This window comes from Psammomys obesus, unplaced genomic scaffold (genome assembly GCF_907164565.1).
Source record: "Psammomys obesus unplaced genomic scaffold, mPsaObe1.curated_primary_1811, whole genome shotgun sequence".
NCBI classification, from domain to species: domain Eukaryota; kingdom Metazoa; phylum Chordata; class Mammalia; order Rodentia; family Muridae; genus Psammomys; species Psammomys obesus.
The window spans coordinates 25044252-25052951 of NW_026590062.1; the positions used below are offsets into that span (position 1 = coordinate 25044252).

An 8700-nucleotide genomic window follows, 5' to 3' on the forward strand; every position below is an offset into this window, starting at 1 on the left:
CCCCCGGCCTGCCCCGGGAGGCCCGTCGGAGGGTCCCGGCTACCCGGGCCTGGCCGGCCGCACGGCCAGCTCCGGGCAAGCGGCGCTGCGGACGCCTTCGAGTGGCTGTCGAAAGCCGGGGTCCGATCTCACCGGGGAGCCCTGGCGTCCCCATCTCGGGAGAGGCTCGGCCGCGTGGGCCGGCCGGGGCGCCGCTCGGGGAGGGGCCGGCCGACGAAGACTCGCTCTCCTCGGAACTGCCCCCTACCCCAGGGCTTGCGGGTCAGCATCTCGCCCGCTCACCTCGCCTCTCTCCGGGCACCGAAAGTTATTAGCACAAGAGCGGAGTTGAGAGCAAACTCCTCCCCCCCGAGTAAGGTGGACCCCGGCCCCGGCCAGACCTGACCCTGGGCCTCGCCGAACTGTACTCAATAGTCAAGACCGACCCTTTTGGCCCATTTTCCCCCCTCCCTCGCGGGTGGTGGAGTTGTCGATCCCCCGAGGCCAGAAACTTTCGCTCGAGTGAGGGTGGGGGCCGGCGCGGGCTGTCTTCCAGGGTCCGTGGACCTCGCTCTCCGTCCCCCGGCGCCCGGGCCTCCTCCCTGCCGCAGGCCGGTCTGCAGTCCGCGTAGTTTTGTTCGCTCTCCATCATGCAGAAAATTAATCAGCCAGGACGAGCAGCAGAGCTGAGCGCGACGGCCTGTAATTAAGGGACGTGTGTGCCCCTCGGATTATCTCGTTAGTTTATCAAGAAAACATTTATTATAATTAATTCTCGGACGAGGTAATTATTATTGAGCGAGGACACAGCAACTGGTAGATGGGCTTCTTGGAAGAGAGAGAAAAAAAAAAAACCCGAGGAGGGGGGCTCGGAGGGGGAAGCGACAGATTGCGCGACCTGACCGTTAGCTATAAGGCTGGCAGGCCGCGCGGCAGCAGGGCTCGGGCGCAGGCCGCGGTGCTGCGCGGCCGGGCAGGGTCGCCGGAGCCGGGGGCTGGCGTCTGGAGTGGGGCCCCGCCGCGCCGCCGCCCCTGCTGGAGGTACGAACTCCCCGGAGCCACCTCGCCCCCGGAGCCACCTCGCCTCCAGAGCCACCTCGCCTCGAGAGCTGCCGCGTAAGCCTCGAGCCTTAGGAAGGGCGTCCGCCCCCGGCCCCGCGCGTGGGGAGGAAGCTGGGCGCAGTCCTCCCAGGCTGCGAAAGTAAGGTAGAAGGGCCCCGCAGCCGCCTTCGGGTGGTGCTGGTTATCTAGGCTGGCCGTGGACGAGCTCCCGGGGCTTGGGTTTGGGTTTTACTCTGCTTTTGTTTTTGTTTTTCCGCCGCCCCCTCCCCCCAGGAGGAAAAGGGAAAATGGTTTACTGAGATTTTGAGCCATTTTGGCTCTCCAAGAAGAATCTCGCCCATACTTTCTATTATTGGTTTTTATGGTGGGGCATGCTTTCATTCGAAGAATGTATTTAGGCATGTCTAATTGGGTGAGAGCTAGATTAAGTACATAAAATACACTCCTCCATCTTAACATCAGACAAGATTTTAGGTTCTTGTTTAAGAGTTCGGAACTTTCCAAGAGAATAAGAATATATTTTCAAAGAATTCCACTTCAGAGTTTATTTAAATAAGCCACGACTGTGCTTATTTAAGTACTAAACAGTGGTACTTTTACAACCTCAAATAGCTAGATTTTGGAAGGAGGAATACAGAACATGACGTGTTCTCTGTAGGAGCAACTAGTTTTACTACTTAATAATCTAGTTCTCTAAAAAGGACATTTATAAAAATCACATTTTAGGGTGGGAAAACAAGACTTGTGTTCTGAATTTAAATCAGGAAGAAGTCACAGTTGTGAAACTTTTGCCTTCTTCTCTTAAGCAAGGCAAAAATGAAAACCTAAAGTTCTTAAATTTCATTAATGAAATCTCACTATGAAGGTGACAGAGAACTCACCATCTTGTATCCGCCATTTTGAGGAAGTTTCCCAGAGTGTCAAAGTTTCACAGCAGAGATCTTTGCAAGATAAGTGCCTTATTTTTGGAAAATAAAAGCCAGCCTTGCTCGCTGCCCTCATATTAACATAAGTCTGGGGGATGGGAGTCAGCAGACGGAGGAGCACAAAACTTTTCTTTCTCTTCCCTCAAGCTCTTCTTATACAATCATAGGAAATTTGAAAGGTAGAGATAAATCCTATTAGTTTCATAGCTTTAAATGTTTATCTACTTCAAACCTAAGAATGTGGGAAAGTCAACTCCCCGTTAGCAGGAATCTGCTTCAGCCTCTGAGAACCCTGAAAGTTTGCCTCGCCAAGAATCTGCCGCCTCCATTACTTACATCAAAATTAACATAGAAGCAACTTGCTCTAGGAATGCACCCCTTATTACTTGCAAAATGTGGGGGTGGCAGTTCGTCTGCCTGGTGAGATTCTAACTTCAGCATTTCTGCCAAGCCCTGTGCTAGTCTTGAAGACTTTTTTTTTTTAGTTTAAATTAAATATTTGATGGGTGCTGCTTAAAAGCTAAATACTTGTTTGTTTAGCTCTAGTTCTTTAGACACATATAATCAAGGTCCTCCATACCCCAATAAATCTGTTACCTACTTCGAAATCTAATTATCCAGACTACTAATTAGGTGAAAATGATTACTGGAAATGACTTCAAATGTGGAATAATAGTAGTAGGTCAGTTTTCTCTAGTTTGTTGTTCAGCAAGTTGGTATTTCAAATGTTAAATACATTTCACAGCAGTTGAAAGTGGTAATAATAATTTTTTTTAAGCTAAGATAATTAAAATCTCTGCCAGGGAAAGGCAACAGTCTGGGAAGAGGTAGATTTCTTGAATTGTTTCTTTGTTTCTCACCAATGGGCTTTGTTATCAGCATTATTTATTTAGCCAAAGAGTTCTTTGTCTCTGCAAATGGCCCCAATCAAGTTTTGTTTGAGACAATTAGCTAGTGCCAGCCAATGAGTCCTATGCAAATGTTGGGATAGGAATGTAGTATGTGCCTTTGGAGGCGTGGGGTTTTGTTCTTTGGGAAGGCAGATCGTAATTGCCTTCCTCGGCTCTTTTTTTTTTTTTAAGTTTAGGGTGGGGGTGGGGAAGACAGGTTTATCTGGTCTCACTCCTTCCCCTCTAGTTTTGGAGATCCTGGGGGTAGGGGGACGGCGGGGGGCGCATCTGCAACTCCTTTAAAAGCCTCTGCCCAGCGATGCCCCGGTTCTTTTTAGTCAGTGATGGAGCGTAGAGGAAGCTGCTCTCTCCGAAGCAGTAAACCAGCACCTCTGTTTGTTTGTTTGCTCTGCCCTTAGTTCCAGCACTCTAAATCCGCCCACCAAGGACTCTGACGCTGTCCACTCCAGGCGATTCAAGACCGTCCGGCTGGGTCCCCCCGATCTGGGCCGACTTTGCGCCTCCAAACAACCTTAGCATGATGTCTTATCTAAAGCAACCGCCTTACGCAGTCAATGGGCTGAGTCTGACCACTTCGGGTATGGACTTGCTGCATCCCTCCGTGGGCTACCCGGGTAAGTGAGTCTCGGGTCCTCCTCTCCGCCCTTCCCCACTCACGCCCCCCAAGAACTCCGAGGTTGGAGGGCGCACTGTCCTCAAGCTCCAAACGGGGTCCCCACTGTATTTTCCTTGCCATGAAGCAGCCGAGAGCCACAGGGCACTTACTGACCCGGGGGGAACAAGAGGCTGGGAAGAGGCGAGTCTGGAGTCTGCAGTAGTCACAGAAAATCCCACCGCTCCATTCTGAAGTCTAGTGGCTTGGGGACGTTATTGGGCTGGGTCTTGGAAGGCTGTTGACCTTGTCACTTGGGCATGTGCTCGCTACGCTCTCCACGCCCAATTACTAGCTAGTAGCACTCTGGGAGTAGCCGAATTCTCTTGCCTACACTCCCCTACAGTTCTTTTGGCCTTGCCAGGGGCTTCCGGTACCCCCTACCCTGTCTCTTTAATCTTAGAGGTGTGGCTTGTCTCCAGGTGTCAGGCGCTTTTCTTTTCCCCGTGAGATCAACTAGATTATTCATAAAAGTATGAACTATGTCCCATTTTAAAGATTAAAGAACAAAGGTCCTTGAGGTGCTAAAATGCCGTGGGAACTGGCTCCACGTTCGCAGCGTCGTTCCGAGCCTCCGGCCCTTTAACTTTATTTACTAGCCAGCCATTTCTGTTGAGTGTGGTCTGGCGGTTGTCGTGTTTGTTTGTTTCCAGGACTGGGCGAGGGGGGAGGGGTTGTCCTTACTTGATTCACTTTGTTAGCTCTCGCTGTAGTCTGCAGGGGACACTGTGCTGGGAGAGGCTTTGGAAGGGTTGTGAGAGGGGGGAGGCGGGGGAGGCGGGGGAACCGAGGCTGAAGTCCTGTGACTGAGAAACTGCTCCCCACCCTAAAGGGCCCTGGGCTTCTTGTCCTGCAGCCACCCCCCGGAAACAGCGGAGGGAGAGGACCACATTCACCAGGGCACAGCTCGATGTTTTGGAAGCCCTGTTTGCCAAGACCCGGTACCCAGACATCTTCATGCGAGAGGAGGTGGCGCTGAAAATCAACTTGCCCGAGTCCAGGGTGCAGGTAGGGCAGATGTTGGCATGCTGTTTTTCCTGACCCTGCCCTCCCTGAATCTTGGTGTACATCGACGACCCAATAGGGCTCTTGTCCTGGACCAAAGAAGGGCTTGAAATTCTAACATTCAGGAGCCAGTGAACCATTCTTTACTCCCTTTTGCTTCCTGTCCACCCTTAATTCTACGAACCAGGATTTTCCGGCCTAGGTTGCAAGGTTAAAGCAGCAGTTCGGCTTCAGACAGAAAGTCCTAGAACCGTTAGTTCTGAGTCACTGCAGTTAGAGATGACAAGGAGGGCAGGTTCCAAGGGTAGTCACGTGGTCCTTGTGTGGACATTCGCTTCGTGACATCCTTTTGTGCAGGTGGGGGGGGGAGCAGGGGAGTGGAGCTTGGTTCCTGGGCAGTCCAAAAAGTTTTAAAACACGTGGAAAAAAAAAACAACAAATGACTTTCTCAAGTCCACACCTAATTTGGTGACAAAGTCAGAAACGGTACTTTTACCAAATAAATTGGCACAATAAAAGTGTGTAGGGTTGACTTCTTGAGGACAGAATACTGTTTTCTAGAGCTCTGCCACATAAAAGGCAAAATTTTATATTCATAATATCTGTAAAGATGCTCCTTTTCTTGCTCTAGTTTCCCCCATATTTGACCCTGAAAGGGAGAAAAATCAACTCCCTCTTGACGGGAGTTCTTTAGTGCTTGGCTTTTAAAACACGGTTAACAGCAGCCATCAAACACTCTTTCCCTCCAATCTCTCTCTCTCTCTCTCTCTCTCTCTCTCTCTCTCTCTCGCCTTTGGGTAGCACATGTTTTTGAAAGTGCCAGACGACAGTGTGAACTACAAAGCAGAAAACAGGATTTTTTCAAAGTGGGTTGGAAAAAACTTTAGCACTTGTAAATCTTGACTCAAAGCCCTCACTAGAAACAAGCTGGCCCCAGATGTATAGTGGTCCTGAGGCTGGCCTTGGGGGTACTACTTTTGCCACAATTATAACACCCAAATGGAGAACTCCCTCAACAGGTTAATAGAGGACCTACCTGTGGCCAATGGCTTTAATCCCCACAGTAGGGAAGCAGAGGCAGGTGGATTTCTGTGAGTTCCAGGCCAGCTATGAAGAGAGACAACAGACTGTTGTCATCCCCATTCAAAAAAAGACCTGTATCTAAGACAAGTGCCCGTAGTTTCTTAAGCTCCTGCTTGGCAGAGAATGTGCAAGGCTGGTAAAGAGAATTTTCAGAATGGCAAGCAAGCATAGGTTTAAGTTAACAAATCAGTGACTTAGTGTAGAGAACAGAGCATGCCATGTGTAAACCTGAAGACGCAAACTTGAGTGTTGAAGACCAGTATTGAGGTCTGTCTTTGAGCTCAAAGCAGCAGCCATACAAGTGATTTCACTCACTACAAAGCACTTTTCCACAGACACTGCTCAGATCTTCTCTCCACGGGAGCATGTCTTCTTAGAGATTTCTTTTATGCGTCTAGGAGAGACAAAATGTTAGGTCGTGGAAGCAGCCTCCATATTAGCTCTTGCTTCCTGGACAGAGCAGTGTAAACTGTTTGAACTCAGTCTGCTCTTTGGTGGCAGGCAGCAACAGGCTGCTTCCCTCTAACAGACACAGACATAGTCTACTCTGTGGTCATCCCAAGACAAATACGAAAGGGAAGTGGGGAGTTTCAAGCTTACAATTAGAGTGATTACCTTAAATTTTCTGGTTATGAACTATGTACGGTGCAGTTTGCCACATCTGTAGGTGTGTAGAATGCCTTATGAGTGGCCCCAATGTTAAGGAAGTTTCTTTCCCTTTCAAGGTATGGTTTAAGAACCGAAGAGCCAAGTGCCGCCAACAGCAACAGCAACAACAGAACGGAGGTCAAAACAAAGTGAGACCTGCCAAAAAGAAGACCTCTCCGGCTCGGGAAGTGAGTTCAGAGAGCGGAACGAGTGGCCAGTTCACTCCCCCCTCTAGCACCTCAGTCCCAACCATTGCCAGCAGCAGTGCCCCCGTGTCTATCTGGAGCCCAGCTTCCATCTCCCCACTGTCAGATCCCTTGTCCACCTCCTCCTCCTGCATGCAGAGGTCCTACCCCATGACCTATACTCAGGCCTCAGGTTATAGTCAAGGATATGCTGGCTCAACTTCCTACTTTGGGGGCATGGACTGTGGATCTTATTTGACCCCTATGCATCACCAGCTTCCTGGACCAGGGGCCACACTCAGTCCCATGGGTACCAATGCAGTTACCAGCCATCTCAATCAGTCCCCAGCTTCTCTTTCCACCCAGGGATACGGAGCTTCAAGCTTGGGTTTTAACTCCACCACTGATTGCTTGGATTATAAGGACCAAACTGCCTCTTGGAAGCTTAACTTCAATGCTGACTGCTTGGATTATAAAGATCAGACATCCTCATGGAAATTCCAGGTTTTGTGAAGACCTGTAGAACCTATTTTTTGCGGGTGATTTTTAAATATGCTGGGCTGGACATTCCAGTTTTAGCCAGGCATTGGTTAAAAGAGTTAGATGGGAGGATGCTGTCAGACTCCTGATCAAAGTTCCCGAGAGGCATAGAAGGAAAAATGAAGGGCCTTAGAGGGGCCTGCCAACCAGCAACCTGAAATGGACAAACCAATCTACTTAAGATTCTGTCATAGTTCTAGATCATTGGTTTTCTGATTTGCAAATGATTGATTAAACATTCTAGCCACTTGCAACCAAACACCACTCAAAATAGAAATCAAACAAAACTCAGTTGTGAGGAAAGGGAGGGAAGGCCGTGACCTCCAAAGCAGAGGTGATCCGGTGTTTTTAGCCAATCCTTGGTTGAATCTTAGGAATGGACAGTGTCCCAAGCTCATTCACGGTTCATGACCAACTGGTAGTTGGCACTGAAAACCTTTTCAGGGCTGTGTGAATTGTGCGACTGATTGTCCTAGATGCACTACTTTATTTAAAAAAAAATAATGTCCATAAGGAGTCAATATGTAGTTTAAGAGACAATCAGTGTGTGTCTTATATAAATGGTACATCTGTGGTTTTTAATCTGTGCTAGACTTCAAAACTGTGATCTCCTGTTATTGTATGCAACCTTGAACTCCACCTCTGCAGAGGTTCTTCTGTGATTAAATAGGTTATAATTATAAGCAAAATTCAGAGCAACTGAATACTGATCTAGAAAGATTACCTTTGGCTGAGGTGAGCTGCCTTGCTCACTCTGGACAAGGATAGAGAAGGAGCAAAAGGACCCTAATTCATCTGTAATTTAATGTTGGTAAGCTTGGTAGTAAAAAGACATTGGTTGATTGCTCTGACCCTGATGAATTTTAAACTGAGATCATTGTCATTTATGCTTGCAGATGTTAACTGGAAGTTATATATGCATAAACCCTTTCTTCCTGGATTTGGCAGATATGTATAATTATATTAAAATGGTTCTAGCACAACATTGGGTCCAGTTTAATTTTATACTATTACTTATGAATGAAAAGCCTATATATTCAGCCTCACCATCCCAAAACGTTTATTGTAAGGCAGAGAAGAAATTAGAAATTTTACTCCTGTTTTAACTTTTTCTCTCACTTCGTCTATGTATGAATGAGATAGTTACGAATGACAGTGATTTGTAAATGTCTGTGACTTCCCTCGGGATTGCTCCAAACTGAAGCTGCACCTTCCAATCAGCCTTTAGCATCTTTTCCTCCCCTGCTACAAGCTTGAAATGAATTGTGAGAATTTGTTAGACACTAGGTTAATTTTTTTTTTTTTAAGATCAGTATGTGTGGGAGAGACTGGAGTATTTCAGAAAGTGAGAATGTCAAGAATTTGTTTTAGTTCTCTGAGGGCATCCCCCTTTTCCTTTACTTAAAAAAAAATGAGGTAAACATGAGAGGGACTGTAATCAGAATCTGAATGCAATTCAGGCAGAAATGATTTCTGAACAAAAGAGTTTCAGAAAACTTTAAAAAACCTATAATTTCAGTGGTCGAACATAAGGCACCCTGGTCATTGCTTTCTGGTGTGTGTGTGGGTTTGGTGTGTTTGTGTGTGCGTGTGTGTCACACAGTCGGGGAGAGGGAAAGTCCATTTTTTAATGTAGGAGTTACTAAAAACTTCAAATGGCCAATGATTGTGGTGCTCCTCGGGTAAAAACTACTTAATTTCAATTTGAA

General features: G+C 47.6%; 1 protein-coding gene across 1 annotated transcript; it reads left to right on the forward strand.

Annotated features, from left to right (window-relative positions):
- Positions 1-3287: 3287 nt before the first annotated feature.
- Otx2 (orthodenticle homeobox 2) lies at positions 3288-7963 on the forward strand. The gene is made up of 3 exons (XM_055606230.1): positions 3288-3492; positions 4387-4538; positions 6344-7963. Exons 1-3 carry the CDS (start codon positions 3396-3398, stop codon positions 6962-6964), a joined length of 870 nt encoding a protein of 289 aa, XP_055462205.1. The 5' UTR covers positions 3288-3395; the 3' UTR covers positions 6965-7963.
- Positions 7964-8700: the final 737 nt, after the last annotated feature.